At 43.7% G+C, this 20,862-nt stretch overlaps 1 protein-coding gene across 3 annotated transcripts in view; it reads left to right on the top strand.

Annotated features, from left to right (window-relative positions):
* Window positions 1–6,897: 6,897 nt before the first annotated feature.
* SLCO5A1 (solute carrier organic anion transporter family member 5A1) overlaps window positions 6,898–20,862 on the top strand; it is a 171,310-nt gene continuing 157,345 nt past the window's right edge. Inside the window, exon 1 of one of the 3 annotated variants that reach the window (XM_023545758.2) lies at window positions 6,898–8,102. In XM_023545758.2, the coding sequence (XP_023401526.2) occupies window positions 7,187–8,102 (916 nt within the window). In that variant the 5' untranslated portion in view covers window positions 6,898–7,186. The remainder of the gene's footprint in view (window positions 8,103–20,862) is intronic. The other 2 variants (XM_023545757.2, XM_064267788.1) reach the window with 2 other exon arrangements.

The following is a 20,862-nucleotide window of genomic DNA, read 5'->3' as shown; positions in this document are numbered from 1 at the left end:
AGTTGTATCCAAGTGTTTGTCTTCAGTTTCACTGATCCTGTCTTGCATTGTTTCAAACCTGCTCCTCAGCCCTTCTATGACATTGTCCATTTCTGAAATCTTGTTGTTTATCTTTTGGATTTCTAATTGTTGTTTTTGTATGATTTCTAGTTGTGAATTTATTTTAGCATTTTATTCCTGTATTATTTTCCTGAATTCTTTCATTTTTTTTTTGTCTGTATTTTTCCATGAATTTGTCTGCCTTTTCCATGAATTTGTCTATTCCCCCCCCCCCCCATTTTTGTCTGCTTTTTGCTTCAACTCCTGGATAGGTCTGAATATTAGAGATTTGAATGCCCTGTCGGGTAGTTCTAGAGCTTTTTCTTCTACTGGAAAGTCATCTGGTATTTTATTTTGGACACCTACTGGAACCATCCTGTTCTTCTTTTTTTTTTTTTTTTTTTAATGTGTTTTGATATAGTCTGCTGTTTTGGGGACATTCAATAGGTGTTTTCATTTATTGATGGTAGATTTGTTTGTTTTGTCCTGCTTTTTTGTCTTATTTAGTTATTTCTGAGCAGGTGGCCTGGGCATTCTTTGCTGTTTGCTCGTCTGTTGGCTTGATACTTCTCACTATCTTTTCCAATGGGCAGGGCCGTTGCTCAGCTATAGTGCAGCAGGGCAGGTCCAGTGGAAGGGGAGGGGCTAGGATGGGTTGTTTTGGGCATGTACTGGCACAGACAGGATGAGGCTAGGGGGCACTGCAGGGCAGATTCCAGTGGCCTATGCTTGTCCTGCTTGGTGGTGCAATGCTCAGCACACAGTGCAGACACCGGGGGGGGGGGGCAGTTGTGACATGTGGAGCTGTCATTTTGTTGTATTTTGTGTGTGTGTGGTATTGATGATTTCTTTGTTCTGCACAACTTTCTGTTCTGAGTTCTTTTTTTTTATGGATTTTGTTTTTATCTCTTTCATTATTGTTGATTTTATGTTCGCTGAGTCTATGTTTTTCTTTTTTTTTATTTCGATGGGTAGGTTTGTTGGCTTCTCTTTGTAGTTACCTTGAAATTTACCTTTATTTTTTTAAGTTTAAACCAGTCTTTTTGTTGATATCACCTTTACTTCCTCTCTGTGTGGAAGTTCTATGATTAACCTGTTTTTCCCTCTTTTTTGTTTTGACTTTGTTGTCATTTACATATTGATGTCTCTTGTTCCCTATTTTTAGTTTTTTAGCTTTGGCTTGTTTTGTGAATTTCCTATCTGAGGTGGTATCTAGTTGATTTGTTGTGTGTCTTGGTATTGGATTGTTGTCTGATGTTGTTGGTTCTCTACCAGAGGACTCCCTTTAATATTTCTTGTATTTTTGGTCTGGTTTTTACAGATTCCCTTAATTTCTATTTATCTGGAAAAAATGTGATTTTGACATTGCATTTGGGAGAGAATTTTGCTGGATGTATAATTGTTGGCCAGCAAATTTTTTCCTTCAAGGCTTTGTGTATGTGTCATCCCACTACCTTTTTGCCTGCATGCTTTCTGCTGAGTAATCAAAACTTAGTCCCGGGGCCACCCTTGTGTGTGGTTTCTAAACCAAAAACCTATTGCTGTTGAGTATGGTTTCTAGCAGCCAATTTATTCTGCCATTTTGTTCTTGTATTGTTTTCCTGAATTATTCTATTGCTTTCTCTGTGTGTTCCTTGGTTTGGTCTGTGTTTTGCCTGATCTCCTTCTTGATCTCTTGGAGAGCTTTGTATATTAGTCTTTTGAATTCTTTATCAGGTAGTTCCACTGCCTTATCTTCCTCTGGAAGGTTTTCTGGTTCTTTACTTTGGTCGCTTGTTGGAGCCATCTTGCCCTCCTGATTTATGTGATTTGATGTTGACCATTGTCTCTGAGGCATTAATAAGCTATTATATTTATTTATTGTATTTTTATTTACTGCATCTTGTATTTTTGTTTTGTTTTGATATTCCCAAGTAGGCTGGGTGTGTGTGCTACTCTGGTCGTTGGTGTCATTGAAGCTCTTACCTCCTGTTTCCAGGTGGAGCAACCCCCTTTTCTTCATTAGGTCACCATATTACTCTGTCAAATGTTACCAATGTCTTCCTAATTGCAAAATCTAATGGTCTCTTTTTGGCCATCATCCTGTTGACTTCTCTGCAGCCTTTTATGCATCTGATCACTCCCTTCTTTTTTGTTTTAATTGTGCTTTGGATGAAGGTTTATAGAGCAAATTAGTTTCTCAATAAACAATTAATACACATGTTGTTTTGTGACATTGGTTGCCAACCTTTTGACTTGTTAACACTCTCTGTTTCTTGACCCTGGATTCCCCATTGCCAGTTTTCCTGTTCCATCTTGCCTTCTTGTCCTTGCTTCTGGGTTAGTATGCCCAGTTAATCTCATTTTGTTTTATGGGTCTGCCTAATCTTTGGCTGAAGGGTGAGCCTCAGGAGTGACTTAATTACTGAGCTATAGGGTGTCAGGGGGCCATACTCAGGGTTTCTTCAGTCTCTGACAGATCAGTAAGCCTGGTCTTTTTTTGTGAGTTAAAATTTTGTTCTACATTTATCTCCAGCTCTGTCCAGGACTCTCTATTGTGATCCCTATCAGAGCAGTCAGTGGTGGGAGCCAGGCACCATCTAGTTGTGTTGCACTCAGTCTGGACAAGGCTGTGGTAGTTGTGGTCCATTAGTCCTTTGGACTAATCTTTCCCTTGTCTTTGGTTTTCTTCATTCTTCCTTGCTCCAGATGGGGTGGGACCAGTGGAGTATCTTAGATGGCCACTCACAAGCTTTTAAGACCCCAGACGCTACTCACTAAAGTAGGATGTACATTTTCTTTATAAACTATGTTATGCCAATTGAGCTAGATGTCCCCTGAGACCATAGTCCCCAGTCTTCAGCTCAGTAATTCAGTCCCTCAGGGAGTTTGGATGCATCTATGAAGCTTCCATAACCTTGCCTTTGACCACTCCCTTCTTAAAGCTTTCTGCTACCTTGGCTTCTGTGACATCTCCTCTTTTCTGATTCTTTGCATAGCTCTCCAGCCATTGCTTCTAGTCTCCTTCCTTAACTTTTGCCTCTGCTTCTCTTAGATCCTTAGTTCCTTAGGGCCCCATCCTTATGCTACATCTCCTTGCACTTTGTATGATCTTCCTTATTCATCTCACCCATTCTTGTGCCACCTTTGGACTGATGACTCCTAATCCATATTTCTAGTCCAAACCTCCTGTGTGTCATATATCCAGTGGCTAATGGGACATGTCCACTTGGGTGTTCCAAAGGCATTTCAAACTCACTGCATCTAAATGGGAACCATCTTTTCTCCATGAGCATATTTCTCCTCCTGTTTTTATTGAACATCATCCACTGGGTCACCCAAATGTGAAACTTGTGATTCATTCCACATTGCCCTCTCTTCTCATCCTCCAGATTGAATCAGCTGCCAAGTCTGGCCACATCTACATTCTCACTGTGTTTTTGCTTAGTTCCTTCCCATCCATCCCTTTGCCATTACCTATCACATTTTGCTCAGAGAACGGCAGTTGGCTTCTGATTTGTCTCTGTGTCTGCAGTGTGGCCTCTCTTCACTCACCACTTCCAGAGCTAGCTTTCTGCTAAGAAAATCAGAATGCCCCTGGTCTTTCAGCACTAACTGCACACAATCTATGAAGCCCTAGTGACCTTTCCTATTCTGCCACTCTTGCAGTCTGGTCCTCTGTCGTATTCCTGCAGCTCATCTACCTAATTACTTTCAGCATCACAGTCTGTCATGCCTCAGTGCCTTTGCACACACTTTTCTTTCTGCCTGGTATGCAACTCCCCCCTTCTGAGATTCAAACACAGGCCTTTGAACTCCCCTGATCATTGACCCAAGTCCTTTCGTCTGTCCTAAATTGGTTAAGCCTTTCCTCCTCTCTATTCCCATAAAAAAAAAAATCCTGCTGCTGCCCAGTGGATTTGGACTCAAAGCAATCCTATAGGACAGAGTAGAATTGCCATATAGGGTTTCCAAGGAGCAGCTAGTGGATTCAGACTGCCGACCTTTTGGTCAGCAGCCAAGCTCTTAACCACTGTGCCACCAGGGCTTCTCTATTCCCATAAAACCAGGGTGGGGGCGGGGGAGAACGCCCTCAAACCCATTGCCATAGAGTAGATTCTGACTCATAGCAACCCTGTAGGACAGAGTAGAACTGCCCTATAGTATTTCCAAGGAGCAGCTGGTGGATTTGAACTGCTGGTCCTTTTGGCTAGCAGCCAAATGCTTAACACTGTGCCACCAGGGCTCAGCCTCTAATCCCATAGCACCCTGAATATACCAGGATTATAGTGGGTATTTCTCTGGATTTCCTTACCTGTTTCTCTCACTGGGATGTGAGCTCCAAGAGGGTAGAAGCTGCAGTTTATTTATCTTTGTAGCTGCAGCCCCTGGAATATTGCGTGGTGCAAAATATACACTAAATAGCTGTCTTTCTTTTTTTTTTTTTTGAAGGCATGAAAGGAAGATTAAAAGGTTAATGAATAATTAGATTTTCCAGTAGCATGCCTGCATATAATTTACCTCATTGTTTTAAACAGTTTACATGGCTATTTCTCCCACAAGACAGAGTTTCCTCAGTCCAGGGATCCGGTCTTTCTTTGGTCCGATAACCTGAGATATAATGGGTGTCTACGGATCGGAATAAATAAATGAACGGAAATAATTTCTTTATTTAGAGCGGCCTCACTGCCTGAGCAGCTAAATTTTTTGGACACCTGCTCTCTGGGGCTTCACCGCTCCCTGGGGCTTCACCGCTCCCGGGTATCTCGGTCCGCAGGTGAAGGCCAGCACAGAGGCTCTGCCTGGGGATGGACTGGGCGGCTGCCCGCACGCCTGCGCCCTCTACCGCTCCGCTCCGGGCGCGCCTCTGTGCGCCTGTGTCTGGGGAAGAGAGGCTTGGGTGACTGGCGAGGGGTGGGGGGAAGAGTTCAGCCTGAGTCACAGTCTCATTCACTGATTTCTCGGCGGCTGGACCGAGGCTGTCTCCGCAGGCAGCTCGCACCTACTCCTGCAATCTCCACAGTTCCCACCTCCCGTCGCTCCACGCTCACTCAGCCAGCCAGACCGACGGAGTCGCGAGTGAGTAGCGGCAGCTTATGCGCCCTGGCAGCGGCTACGAGCTCTCCCGGGGTTCTCTCCTCCCGCAGGCTGCGTGTGTGCGTGCGTGCGTGTGTGTGTGTGTAAAAGGGGTGTCCCTGGGATTCCGCGCCGGCTCAGAGAGCTCCCTCCCGGGATCTGTATGTCCATCGAGTCTGTGCTGAGCAGCGGATGCCCGCCCAGGCAGAGGCTCGCATGCTCCAGGCGCTGGGAGGGAGTTTGCCGGGAATCCCAGGCTCGGCGCGCGGGGCCTGTGGGGTTCCCCGGGAAGGCGCCTCCGTAAGGAGGTGGCAGGAAAGCCCGGGGTGGTGAGCGGCTCTCAGGCCGGGAATCTGGGACCGGGTCCCGCACCGCCGAGCCGAGCGAGACGCTGGAGCTGCCGCCTCTGGCCGTCTGCCTCTCTTCCTTTCTCCCGTATTCTTCCTCCTTTATTTCTTCGCCAGCATCACAAAGGCGCGCCGCAGATCGAAACCCAATACAGCGCTGCCGGCTCTCCTCTCCCACCTGGCGCACATTTTCCCAGGTCCAGAGGAGTGAAGTGGGGGTACCCAAGATTGGGGCTGAAGTTTTCCCCCGGGGACACACCTGTTTTCGGCTCTCGCTGAATTTAAGCTAGGAGCAGGTTCGCGCGAGCGGTCCCGACACGTACACGCTGGTTTGTGTGTGTGTGTGTGTGTGTGTGCGCGCGCGCGCACGCGCACAAGCCCGGGCCCACGCTCGCGATGTCCGCTCGATGTAAATAGCATACCTCCCCGGAGGCCCAGTTTGTGGCGAGCCGGTTCCGAGGCTTCCTTGTGCCAGCTGTGAATGTACCGGCATCTCTTTGTTTGGTTGTGGCTGCACCACTCCTCAGCAAAGCAAATTGATTTTTGGTTTCACTTGACACGGCGCGCTGGGACTCAGTGTGGGCTGCAGCCTCGAATGCCCCTGGTATTTGTAATTGAATAGTTCTGTCGGGCGGGTAGTGGTGGTGGTGGGGTGTTATTTTTAGTGTTGGGAGTAAAGAGAGGAGCACGTTGACCTTTTTGCTGCTGTCTTTGGTTTTGAATACGTGTTTCTGGTTGATGGACCAGACGGATTCGCATCCAGGCGCGCACATGTGTCTGCGCACAAGTGTGTACACACAGTTCTACACATGTAGGTTTTTGTTTTTTTTTTAATTGGAACTGGGAATTCATTGTATGTTTGTTAAAACTTTCCTTTGTTCTTTTGGGCATTTTCTATTTTGAGTAATTGAGTAGGAGTACAAAAAGGTTGCAATTAGTTCACTGGAATAAAAGACACTGCCTCTGAGTCAGAGCTGCCGGGTTAATAATTATTAACATATAAAAACAGATGCGCTGTTTAAGGAAAAAGGGGCGGGGCGGGGGCAGGTCCGCGGCAGACAATGAGGGAGGGTCTGTGCCGACCGCCTGCTGCTTATTGTTCGGGAACTGGAGCTTGAAGCCTGCAGCTGCCCCCTCCTCCAGGGCTCCGCTCCTCTCTCGCCCCTCCGTCCCACCCGGGACCATCGAGGTCACCCAGGGCGCCGGGACTCCAGCCTCAATCCTAGCCGATCGTTGCTGACAGTCCTATTTCTTCCTTGCAGATTGGCAGCTTCGTGCCCCAGGGTGTCGTTCGCGAGGACCAGGCGCCCCTGGCTCCGCCAGGCAGCATGCGGCGCGGGTAGCAGCGCTAAGTGCCCCCACGCTGGGCGCGGGGCGCACTCGCACTGGGCGGCTGGCCGAGCGGCGGCGGCGGAGGGGATGCGCCCGGGACGCGGACGGCGCCCGCCGCGAGCTATCGCCGGGAGGTGGACGCCGAGCAGGGCTCATCTCAGGACTGCACGGACCCCAGCCCTCCGGGGCACGCGGCTGTCGCGCCTCAGGGCAGCGTTTGCGGTCAGGATGCCCTGCGTGCCTCCCTGCTGGTGAGGATGCCCTGCTGCGCCGCTCTGCAACCTGGCTCTGCATCCCCAGCCCCCGTCCCTGGTGGGCACGAGTGCGTGGGCCTGGCCTCGGCATCCCGTGCCGGTGGATGAAAAGCGCCAAAGTCCTTGAGTGTGATCCGCGATTGAATCTGGATAAGAGCCATGGACGAAGGCACTGGGCTGCAGCTCGGGGCCGGAGAGCAGCTGGAGGCACTGGCCACAGAAAGAGAAGTCCAAGAGAAGAGGGAGTCAGAGACGTTTAGGTCCAAGAGTTTACCGGTCTTGAACAGCGCCCCCTGCCGGCCGGACGTCAGTTCCGGGAGTGTAGACACCAAGCCGGCCTTCAGCTGTACAGATTCTTTGGGCCACCAGGAGTTGAAGCAAGGCCACGGCCCGTTTTCCCCTAGCCCCTCTGTCCAGTCGACTTCGGTGGGGATGGCGGGGTGCGTGGACTGTAACCACAAGGTGGACGTCAGCAAAGCCCTCTCGGTGTCCTCCACTCTGGCCACGCTACAGGGGAGAAGATGTCTCTATGTGGTCCTCACCGATTCCCGTTGCTTCCTGGTTTGCATGTGCGTCCTGACCTTCATTCAGGCCTTAATGGTCTCCGGGTACCTGAGCAGTGTCATCACCACCATTGAAAGGCGCTACAGTCTGAAGAGTTCTGAGTCGGGGCTGCTGGTCAGCTGCTTTGACATCGGGAGCCTAGTGGTGGTGGTGTTCGTCAGCTACTTTGGCGGCCGGGGTCGGAGGCCCCTGTGGCTGGCTGTGGGTGGACTTTTTATTGCCATCGGGGCTGCCCTATTCGCTTTACCTCACTTCATCTCCCCCCCTTACCAGATCCAAGAGTTGAACGCCTCGGCCTCCAATGACGGCCTGTGTCAGAATGGAAACTCCACAACAACTTTCGAGGCTCCCGCCTGCCTAAAGGACTCAGGAGGAAATAATCACTGGGTCTATGTGGCTTTATTCGTTTGCGCACAGATTCTTATTGGAATGGGCTCCACACCCATTTATACCCTGGGACCAACCTACTTAGACGATAACGTCAAGAAAGAAAACGCATCCTTGTACCTAGGTAAGACTTTCCTGCCCCTGACGGTTTTAGCTACTTAGGTAAGAATGAACTCTCACTGAAACTTGCCTTTCTTCCAAAAGATCAGAAGGAAACATTTTCTTTCACATTTTCCTGCATGTTTGAAGTATTAGAGTTCATTTTATTTTATGTTTTAGCCTTGTGTGGTGTGTTTTCGATTTGGGAGAGAATCAGTTGAGAGTTCTTTGAATTATTTTTTTGTCTCACACTCACTCTTGTCTTTTCTCAAGTAATGCAGACTTTTGGCTATGAGGTAGAGCTTCTCTGTCTTGCTGCCCAGCTTTGGAAAAGCTCTAATTTATCAAATTTTTCTTCAAAGAGATGCCCTTCTAGAAGGGTTCAGGTAGAAATAGAAGTCTGTATACTGTGGAGTTTTGTAGATTTCTTGCTTTCATCTACTGCTGCTTCTCATTCCTGAGCTCAGTGACAGGGATAATAGAGTGGCCAGATCCCATAAAACATGCTTCAGTGTCCCTTGGTATTAAAAACACCAAAAGATAACTTTAGTGGCATAAAATGACTAAGTTTTCTTTATGTAGAAGCAGCATCACAAGTTTTAAGGTTTATCCAAAGCCATTTTTATTACTGACTGAAGACCTTCAATTATATGACAATGGGAGAAAAATCCATTACTATTTTCTGAAAAGCAGTGGCTGTTGGATTCAGCGTGTTTACTTGCATAAAGCAGCTCCAGTGGCAGGGGATGACTGGCTCTAAGTACGGGGTGCTCATATGATGCCCCGCAGATATTACCATGAGGAAGGATAATTTACTTCCTAGAATTCTGTGTGGTTTTCATCACCTCCCTGTACTGGTTGTACCTTCAAAACTGAACTTGTAAAGGATGGATTCGAACTCTTGAAAAGGCTGAGTAGCAGTCATACCTGATGAGTCTTTGTTTTTCTGTGTTTCTCTACCGGATTTCAACTAAAACAAGATAAAGGATTCTACTTTATTTGAAAAAATGGTAAAATAAACAAATATTAGATAGATGTTGCAATTTATTGGCTATGTGCTGGTAGGATCCTTGGTGTAGGAATAATAAGGCTTTCAAAGGACACTGGAAATGATACCAAATATGCTTTTTCCTCAGTAGAGCTAATATCCCCAGAAGCTGCTCTAGTTAGGGGATTTCTTTCATTTATAATCCCCAGTATCAGGCCCAGATGCTCTAGGACAAGAGTTTTATAGTTTATTTTTATTATTAAATGCAAGAGAAAGAAATTTCCATTCAGGGCAGCGAGGAATAGCTCACTTGTTACCTTGCCTTTGTATTTTCTAACTTTTATTATGACTAATTTTCAAACATATAAGAGAGTTAAAAGAATAGTACAATGAACACCAGTATGCCTACCACCTAGTTTCAATAATTGTTTTGTCACATTTGCTTTATCTATGTGTCTGTGTGTGTATATATATATTTTTGGATAAACCATTTGAAAGTAATTGCAGACACTGCTATACTTCAACTTAAATGCTCTAGCTTGTGTCTTCTAATAATAAGGGCATTCTTCTACATAACTGTGGGAACATTAACATCCTAAGAAAGTTAATAATCATTTGGTAATATCAAATATGCAGTCCATGATAAAATTCCCCCAATCGTCTCCCAAAAGTCTTTTATAGCTAGTTTTTTTTTTTTTTTAAACTAGAGACAATCAAGGTTCATTCATGCATTGCATTTGACTGTTAAGCCATCTTAGCCTTCTACAATCTAGAAAAATACCTCAACTTTTTTCTTTTTCCATGACAGACTTTTTGAAGAGACAAGACTGGTTGCCTTGTTCTGTATTCTAGATGTACCTGATTATTTCCTCATGGTGTCACTTCCTTTGTCCCTCTGTTCCCTACACTGAATGGACACTAGAAGCTCAGTCTAAAGGCTTGGTTAGACTCAGACTAAATGCTTTTGGAAAGACTGCTTCAAAGGTGATTTCGTGTGCTTTATACACTATCACACCTGGCCACTCATTAGTGACGTTAAGCTTATCCACTTGGTTGAGCAGATAATTACCAGGTCTTTCCATTGTAAAGATATATTTCTGCCTTTGAAAATAGTAAGTGATCTTTCAAGTGACACCTTCACAAAATATCCCAATTATTTTTCATAATCTTGCTGACCTTTGCTTCCATTTAGTCTGAAAACTTATCTCTGTTTTATTCCACTTCTGAATGTGATTGACATGAATTTTCTGCATCAGATACACAGGCAAAGCCCTAACGAAAGTGAGACTATGCCCTAGTAAGAGCCCCGTGATTTAACTTTTCTGAACAGCAAGCATATATGAACTACATAATCTGTGCTAGGCAGTATTCTGGTTTAAGGAAGACCAAAAATGAGACATAGTCTCAGTGCTCGAGGTGCTGTCAGTGAAATGAAGAAATGCTGCTACTCAAGGTGGGGGGAAGTTATAGAAATGATGATGTGCTATGATTTTTTTTCATAGCTATTGACTAATAATTGTTTTTTGAAAAAATTCTAGTGAATGCCTTTGGATACATTCTTTAGGAAACCCAGGAGAATTCTGCTTCATATTAAATGGAGCTCAGTGAAAACTACAGTGTTTTGAGTACGAGGAACTATCTTGTTGTTAGTTGTCATTGAGTTGATTCCAACTCATGGTGACCCCACGTGTGCACAGTAGAACTGTTCCATAGCGTTTTGAAGCCTTGACCTTTCAGAAGCAGATTGCCAGGCTTCTGAGGCACCTCTGGGTGGGTTTGAACCACCAACCTTTCGGCCAGTAGTTGAGTGCTTAACTGTTTGTACCACCCAGGAACTTTCCAAGTATGATCTATCTACATATATATATAATATACACGTACATCCATCGTTTATTTAATCTTCTCTGGGGCCTTATGAGATGGGTGTTTTCTCTGCTTGGTGGATGAGGAGATTGAGGCTCCGAGAGGTTAAGTGACGTGCTTAAAGGCACAAGTCCGTGGCAAAGCCAGGTTTCAGAATCACGTCTGTCTGACCCTAGAGCCTGTGAACTTCCCTCCATGCTTTGTGGTTCTTTGGCAAGAGACCCTGAAACCACAAGATGTGCCACTTGCAGCAGCGTTTTGAGAATGGTGCGGAAGAATGCAGAACTGATCTAAAGAGATCAAAACACGGTCAAAACAGAATGATTCTCTCAACCTTTTAAAGTAGATTTTATAGGTTACCTCTGTGCTGATCAAAATCAGTTAAACTACTATGTTCTCAGAACATGAGCAATATGTTAATTATAATGTGGGATTTTCCTTAAGAAATAACTGGTTAAAGTATCTTTGTTATTTTTCACAAAACTGTTCATCTGTATTTCCTTTTTCACCACCCACCCCCTTCTCAAGCTTCCTATCAGTCTTTCTAACTTCTCATTAAAAGCATTAAAAGGAAAAAAAAGTCACGTAGCAGGTTAGTAATTGCAGGCAGGAACTGAATCTGAATTAATGTTATAGCCATTGAAACGGAAGGTAATTGTATATTTTAATCTTTTGAAAGTTCTAGGTTAACATTCTGGCAGCTCTAAATTAGAAGGACGTGGTTATGGAAGAGATACAGCAGTGTTTTATCCCCACTAAATGTCTAACTCCTCGAGGAAAGAGGTTTAGTGTTGACCTGGAGCATAGAGGGAGCTTTGTGAGCATTAATAAGAAGTAAGATTAGCAACTAGACCATTATTTGTAATTGTATCTCAAGGAGAGAGAGAGAAAATGTGATCCTTTTGGGGGGTGAGAAATTCATGAACCAACAGGGAAAGGAGAAAGACTGGCTAATAAGCAAGTGGGAAGGGGGAAAAGGGATGCATTTCTAGAATAAAAAGCCACGACTCCCATGGGAGTGATATTCAGTATAACTGACGATTGGCATGGTGTGGTCATCAGCCAAGCAGTGTGGGTGCCAGCCATTACACCTCACTGTCAGCCCTGACTTCACACCACAGAGAAGGGTTGGAATAGGCTAAATGCCTTAGAAAGAGCACTGGATAAGGAGGCAGAAGATCTATATTTTAGTCCAACTGCAGCAGTTACGGAGCCCTGGTAACGCAGTGGTTAAGAGCTTGGCTGCTAACCAAAATGTCGGCAGTTCGAATCCACCAGCCGCTCCTTGGAACCCCTATGGGATGTTTCTACCCTGTCCTATAGGGTCACTATGAATCAGCAATGAGTTTTCTAGCAATTACTGGTCATGGGACTTTAGACAAATCCTTTAATTTCTTCCAGCCTCTGTTTCCACGTGGGGAATATCTTAGGTTCTTAGTACTGCTGTAACAGAAATACCGTAAATGGTTGGCTTTAAAGAACAAAAATTTATTTTCTCACAGTTTAGGAGGCTGGAAGTCCAAATCAAGGCACTGACTATAGGGGAAGGCTCTGTCTCTTGGCTCTCCAGGAAGGTCTTTGTCTCAGCTTCTCTAGCCCCAGTGTTCCTCATTTCCTTGACCGTCTTCACATGGCATCTGTCTTCCCCCATCTGTGCTTTCTTCTGTGTGTAATCTGCTCTTTTTATACCACAGAAATGATTAGGTTTAGGACATACCCTACACTGATATGGTCTTATTAACGTAACAAAGAAAACTCTATTACAGCCACAGGTGTGGGGGTTAGGGTTCCAACACATATTTTGGGAGGACTCGATTCAATTCATGACAGGGAGTATTCCATTTGTTTCTCTCACTGTCATATTTTGAGGACCAAATGGGGATCATGTGTGTGCAATTGCTCTGCAGACTGTAAGGGGCGGCACAGATGAAAGAGACCATTGCTTTGTCAAAGCAGAAGGCAAACTCTGGGATCCCAGAGTGGGAAGAGTGGAAAGTGAGACATCTCGTTCTGAGTATGGAAATCCTTACGCATATCTTTTTGTAATTGGGAAAAAGAAATGAAACCACTCCTTAGGAACATCATACAGGACAGTCTTGATCAGTGTTTCAGCAGTGTTATATTCAGATTAATTAGATTTTCTGATAATTCACAGTTTGGCAGCAGAAGTTTCTGCATGTCAACCTTTGACGACCATCTTTCTTTAGCATATGAATCGACAGTTTTGCCTGGGGTAACATATGGAAGCTGTTTGATGATTGAGGGGCCTGTGATGTCCTAGTTGCACTGCTGTGGTCTTCATTTGCCCACATAGACTGGTAGGAAGTTTGGTGAACAAGAATCAGTCCCAGAATATGCTCAGAAGTAGTTATTATCATTTTTAAAATAAATTCCTGGTGGCCTTTTCTACATTGCATCAATCATCTAAAAGTAGAGTGAACTTGAAATTAGTTGAGTTCTGTTTCGTAAAGATTTTATAGTAAAAGATCTATTGATTCAGCACAATCCCAAAGTTCCAACAGACTTCTTTACAGAAATAGAAAAACCAACACTTAACTTTATATAGAATGGCAAAAGACACCGAATAGCTAAAGCAATGTTGAAACAGAAGAACAAAGTAGGAGGACTCACACCTCCTGATTTTAAAACATACTATGCAGCTACAGTAACCAAAACGGCCTGTTACTGGTATAACAATAGACACATAGACCAATTGAATAGAATTGAGAGTCCAGAAATAAACGCACCTGTCTACGGCCAACTGATTTTTAACAAGGGAGCTAAGTCCATCCAATGGGGGAAGAAGAATCTCTTCATTAAATGGTGTTGAGAAAATTGAATTCCACATGCAGAAAAATGAAACAGGACCTATGCTTCACACCATATGTAAAAATTCAAAATGGATTTAGCACCTAAATGTATGAACTATAACCATGTAATTCCTAGAAGGAAATGCAGGGGCAATGCTGCCAGGCCTAGCTTTTAACAATGGATTATCTAATATAATAACAAAAGCACAAACAACAAAAGACAAAATAAACAAATGGGACCTCATAAAAATGAAAAACTTTTGTTTATCAAAAGACTTAACCAAAAAAGTGAAAAGATAGGCTACCGACTGGGAAAATATCTTTGGAAACCATACACCTGTTAATAATCTAATAGCCAAAATACGTATAAAACTTCGACAACTTAACACCATAAAGACAAATCATAAAATGGGCAAAGAACTCGAATAGACATTTCACCAAAGAGGACATTCAAATGGTCACCAGACACGTGAAAAGATGCTAGGTATCATTAGCTGTCAGAGAGATGCAGATCAAAACCACGATGAGATACCATTTCACTCCCACTAGGATGGCTAAGATTTTTAAAAACCAAAAAATCAGGAAATAATGAGTGTTGACGAGGACCTGGGGAAAATGCAAAATGGTATAGCCGTTGTGGAAAACAGTATGGGAGCTCCTCGAAAAACTAAAAGAACTACTATATGACCCAGCAATTCTACTCCTAAGTATATTCCCCAAAGACTGGAAAACAGACTCAAAAAGAGCCTTGTACGCCAGTGTTCATTGCAGTACTATTCACTATAGCCAAAAGGTGGAAACAACCTAAACGTCCATCAATAGGTAAATAAATAAACAAAATGAGGTACAAACATACAATGGACTACTACTCAGCCGGTAGGAGCAATGAAGTCTTAATACATGCTACAGTATTCATGGAGCTTGAAGACGTTATGCTGAGTGAAATAAGTCAATTACAGGAGGACAATTATTACCTCACTTACATAAAAGACAAAAGCAGGAAAATGTACAGAGACCAAAGTTTATTAGTGGTTACCAGGGACAGGAGGATGGGGGAAAGGGAGGCTTAATGGTGATGGAAAAAATGAGTTGATTAAGGATAGGGTTGCACAGCTAATTATTGTAATTGCTGTCAATAAGTTGTACACCTGTAAAAAGTTGAATTGGCAAAGGTTGTTCGGTAGATATATTTACAACAGCGACAATAGATAAATACGGAATAGCTGCTAAGTCTGCTTATGTACAACCAAGTACCTCATGGCATTTGGTTACTTGTTTTGGAGCTTTAGGGTCATAGTTTCACGGGACATCTCGTGAAATTGGCCTTGTAACATGCTTAGTGCTTCTATTCCAAGTCTTAATTTGTTGTGTAGGGTCTAGGGTCTTACAAGCTTGCAAGCAGCCATCCAAGGCCCAACAATTGTTTTCTATTCACCTGGAGCAACAGAAAGAAGGAGAGTCAGGAATAGGAGGAGGAAATGGAATGTGTGGCTCATTGCCTCCGTGAACAACTGCCTTCTTTGCCGTGAGACCAAAAGAACTGGGCGGTGCCCAGCTGCACATTTTAATCAAAGATTCCACAGAAGAACCCTGACCAAACGGGGAAAATGTAGAACAGAATTTCAAATTCTCATGGACTCCAGGATTTCTAGAGCTGTGAAGGCTGGATGAACCCCTGAAACTATTGCCCTGAGATAATCTTTAAACCTTAAACCAAAAATATCCCCCGAAGTCTTCTTAAAACTGTTTTTAACTAGTAAAAAATGAGTGCCTTGAGTATTATGGTCTTTTAAGAACTATATATACGGGATCAAGTTGACAATAACAACTCGAAAGATTAGAAAGGAACTTTAGGGGGCAGTAAGTTTATGTTAATGAGGGACAATTCAGAAAAGTAGGGTGAGAATGGTTGCACAACTTGAAGAATATACTCAGTGTCACTAAACTGTGTAGAAATTGTTGAACTGGTATATGTTTTGCTGTGTATATTCTCAACAACAACAAAATAAATAAAATTTAGAAAAAGAAAAAATATTTAATAGTAATATAAACTTGTTTGTATGTGTATGTTTCCACACACACCTGTATATACATGCATACATCTACCACCCATCTGTCAGTTTGTCTTACTGTCTGTATACTGGAAGCTATGCCACCAGTATTTCAAATACCAACAGGGTCACCCATAGTGGACAGTTTCAGCAGAGCTTCCAGACTAAGGAAGACTAGGAAGAAAGGCCTGGTAGTCTACTTCTGAAAATTAGCCAATGAAAACCTTGTGGATCACAAGAGAACATTGTCTGATACAGTGCTGGAAGATGAGCTCCTTAGGTTGGAAGGCACTCAAAATACACAGTGGCTGCAACAATGGAATTGAGCACAGCAGCAATTGTGAAGATGGCGCAGAACAGGGCAACATTTCATTCTGTTGTACACGGGGTCACCATGAGTTGAAGTCGACTCCACACCAACTAACAGCACATAGACACGTACACTGGATTTTATGATAACATAAAGAGTGGAAGGAGCCCTGGTGGCACAGTGGTTAAGAGCTTGGCCGTTAACCAAAAGGCTGGCAGTTCGAATCCACCAGCTGCTCCATGGAAACCCTATGGGGCAGTTCCACTCCGTCCTGTTGGGTTGCTGTGAGTCAGGATGGACTCGATGGCAACAGTTTGTTTTAAAGAGTGAAAAATACATGTATGTATCTTCAGTGTTCTCTGAAACCATATAACCAAGTGTATCAGTGTCTTTAACAAATCAGAGGCTTATTTGTCTCTAGCAACACTGTTTGTGGTAGGCAGTCAAGGGCTGGTACGGCTTTCCGTGGTTCGTTGTGCATTCTCTCCTCCTGCTTGTCTGTTTTTAGCAAGGGCTGCTGCCCTCAGGTGTCTCATTCATGCTCTTCACAAAAGAAGGAGAAGGTGGAAGAGGCAGTACCCACTTACTCTTGTGTATGTCCCATTGGCCAGAATGGAGTCTGCTGGCCTCTTCTAGGTCACATGGATTTTTGGGACAGCAGGTTTTAACTTTTCCAGTCTGTGTGGGAGAGGAAGGCACATGATATTTGGGTGACGTGAGTACTGAGTGGGACTCAGTTGTATCTGCCACACCTGTTGTGCTTTCCCTTTTTGCCTTAGCAGCTAGAAAATTCAGAACTTTGTTTCCTAACCAGTTTTAACAATCTATCCCTAAGGGCCTGGTAACATTAATTTTCTTGGTCTTTTTGTTGAGATTTTGAAGGAGCCCAGTAAATAGCACCCCCTTCCCCCACTTGAGTTCTGAATTAATTGAGAAATAAGACAAAAGAGGAAACACATGGGGATCAGAATTGTGGTAAATATATACGTAGCAAAACATTTGCAATTTCAACATTCTTCACACGTGCAGTTCTGTGACGTTAATTATGTTTATCATGTTGTTCGTGTGTCACTTTTTAAAACTGGTGGAAGCGAGGTTGAAGAATGTAGTTTATATCTTGTGTAAATGGACTTTCTGATACTCAGTCACAGAATTAAATACAATGTTGGACTCAGTGTGACAGCCTCCTGTGTCCCCATGTGTTGGGGGGGAGTGGTCTTCCTGGGTATGACTTATGCCATTGGGGAGCAGGACAGAAATGTTATTCCCTGTGTGCATGTTCACCTCCAAGGGGCAAAAATGAGAAGTTAAGCTGGGCATGCCCAGTTTGCTCCCAAGTTCCTCAATCACACGAATCCCCTTTTCTTTTCCTGGGGAGGAGCTGGTGATGGTGGGGTGGAGGAGCCCAGAGTATCACACTAGTGGAGCACACTCCACAGGGAAGGAAACATGAGGAGCGGGAATGCACATTCTCTCCTAAGATGTTAAATTGGCTTTATGCTGCTTTAATTTTCCTTGTCTTGTTTACCATGTGCTTATCCTTGTAAAGGAGCCCTGGTGGCACAGTGCTTAAGTGTTGGGCTGTTAATCAAAAGGTCCGCAGTTCAAATCCACTGGCCGCTCCTTGGAAACTCTACGGGGCAGTTCTATTCTGTCCTTTAGGGTCGCTATGAGTCGGAATCAATTTGATAGCAATGGGTTTGATTTTTTTTTTTTTTTTAAATCTTTGTAAGCTACATAAAATCCTTTGTGGAGCTATCCTCTGTACAATTCATGAATAAATACAAAATAGTTTACACTGAAAATTAAAAGGGGGGAGAATGACGGCTGAGGTGCTTGAGGAAATGTTTCCAGGGCACAACTAGAAACAGAACTAATGGGGTGCAGTGAGTTGAGAATGGTGGTGTCTGTGGCCCGTGGCATCACCTTGTTAGGACGTTTGTGAGTTTTGCATACACCTGGGACAGTTCATCTCTGTCAGAACAGTTGTGTCTCCTCCGTGCAATTACTGAATGTGTATCAACTATGTGGTGGTCACCCTTGGCCTCTAGGACAAATCGGTCTGTCTTAAGAAACAAACAACTTCAGGTTCTAACTGGAAACCAAAGGGGTTTAGTGCCTCACTGTGCAAAGACGGTTGGGTGTCCTTTGATTTATTTAGCCCACCGGTGGCTGCAGGTTACAGCCTTTTTAGTAGCTTTCGTGATAGTTTTCAAACATGACCTTATTGATCTCCCTTCAGCTTGCTATGAATTCTGTCATCTCTATGGCCTGAACTCATCGCGACCCTATCTATAGGACAGAGTAGAACTGCCCCATAGAGTTTCCAAGGAGCGCCTGGCAGATTCGAACTGCTGACCCTTTGGTTAGCAGCCGTAGCACTTAGCCACTACAATTGACTAGACGGCAATGGTTTTTTTTATATGGTCTGAAAGAGTCCTTCTCAAACTTTCGCGTGTGTATGAATCACTAAAGGATCTTGTTAAAAGGCAGATTCTGCTTCTGTAAGTCTGGGGTGAACTTGAGATTCTGTATCTTGTATGCCTCTCGGTGAGGCCAACACTGCTGGTCTGAGGACCACATTTTATTTTATTTTTACCATTTGAAAAAATTATGGTAAATATGTACGTAACAAAACCTTTGCCGTTTCAATATTCTTCACGTGTACAATTTGATGACATTGTGTTTATCATGTTTCAAGGACCACATTTTGAGCTGCAGGGGTCTAAAGACCAGTAATCTTTGGCTGTTTTCACAGGCAGGAAGTCTCTTTGGGCTTGTGGTTGGAGCCTGGATTGGTAAAACCAGGTGCCGAATGTAGCTGTGTGCGTTAGGAAGAACCCGTCATTTCTCACTGAATTTGTGCAAGCAAGACGTCAGTTTTGGGTATTTCATAAGCTGTGGCTACTTCTTAGAATTCCACAGTTGCGTGATATTGTTATCACCTTGGACAAATGGTGTTAATTAAAAAAAAAAAAAGATCGTTTTAAAAAATGAAGATTTTGCCATCTTGACCATTTTTAAGTGCCCAATTCAGTGACATCAATTACATTCACCATGTTGTGCTACCATCATCACTGCCCATTTCCAAATGTTCTTCTTCCCCCCAAACAGAAACTCAGTACCCCTTCAGCAATAACTCCCATTTCCCCTCGCGTAGCCGTTGGTAATCACTAATAAACTTTGTCTCTATGTATGTGTCTATTTTAGACATTTCATATAAGTGAGATCATAGAATATTTTTCTTTTTGTGTCTGACTTATTTCAGTCAGCATAATGTTTTCAAGGTTCATCCACGTCACAGTGTCTATCAGGACTTCAATTCTTTTTGTGCCTGAACTATATTCCATTGTATGGATATACCAGTGGTGTTAATTTTGATATTTAACCAACTGAGCGCTGCTGCCTATTTATCTTCTCACCACCCTGCAGGCTCTGTACTGATGGGTTTCTCCCTGTTGGAACCGTAGGTGCCAGAGGTAAGTTTGTAAGCTACACAACTTTCAGTGAGCTCAGCTTCAAAAGCTCTTTGGTGAGGGAAAAGAAAACAAACCCACACATCGGACTCTGCTGTTTTTTTTTTTTTTCTTTCTAGACAAATCTTATCAGTGAAATGGGAGTTGGGTGACAGATAAATGTAAGGTCTGGGTATATTGGAGATGACTCTGGAGAGTGAGGATTAAAAGTTTTTTCTCTTGCAAAAGGCGATGAGTCAGAAAAGGGAGCAAGCTGGACTGGCTGGCTGAAGTTCCCTCCAGCAGTAGTGTTCTAGCGCTCAAGCCAAGATGTGTGTACTAAAGGTCGTCTCATTCAGCCCCGTTTATAAAAATGATAATTTGAAAGATGAGGAAACCCAGACTCCAAAAGATTAAAGGATATTCCCAAGTCATTCAACCAACTTGCTTTGAGTCTGAGTTGATTTATATACTACACACCTGTATGTATGCAAAACAAAATCATTACTACATACATGGGGATTCTGAAAAGTCCAAGTCCTAGATGGTAGAGTGACATCTCTGCAGTCTGGATGGCAGCGTTCCAGCACATGTCAGTTAATGTGTGCCTGGACTCCCGTTATGAGAATGCTTTTCCAGTGTGCGGGAATTTCAAGTCATTCCTTTTAGATACAGTTTTTCTTTTTAAGTTTCTTGAATATAGTTTTTAAAAGAAGGAATAAAACCCAGAAACCCAGTGCTGCCGAGTTGATTCCGACTCATAGTGACCCGATAATAGGGACTGGAAATAAAACTGAAGACTAAGTGGACTTTAGAGTAGGCATTTGAGGAATGAAATCATCAGAGAAATGAAGGTCAAGAAACATCTGGGCCTTCAGATTGTTCTATTATGTCCTTTCCACCAACCATCTGTCAGTGTGTCGTACTGTGGTGGCTTGTTTGTTGCTGTGATGCTGGAAACTATGCCACCATTATTTCAGATACCAGCTGTGTCACCCATGGTGGTGGACAAGTTTCAGTGGAGCCCCCAGACTAAAACAGACTAGAAAGAAAGGCCTGATGACCTACTTCTGAAAATTAGCCAGCGAAAAACCTTATTAATCACAAAAGAACATCACTCGACTTGCTTGCTTTAGACCCATCATCAGGAGGGATCAATCGCTGGAGGAGGACATCTGTTTGGTGAAGTGGAGTGTCAGCCAGGGTGAAGGAGACCCTCATGAGATGGATTGGCACAATAGCTGTAATGATGGACTCAAACATGCTGGCGATTGTGAGGATGACGCAGGACCAGGCAGCGTTTCCTTC

Source organism: Loxodonta africana, chromosome 14 (genome assembly GCF_030014295.1).
Source record: "Loxodonta africana isolate mLoxAfr1 chromosome 14, mLoxAfr1.hap2, whole genome shotgun sequence".
Lineage (NCBI taxonomy): Eukaryota > Metazoa > Chordata > Mammalia > Proboscidea > Elephantidae > Loxodonta > Loxodonta africana.
This window is presented reverse-complemented; position numbering and strand designations above follow the sequence as displayed.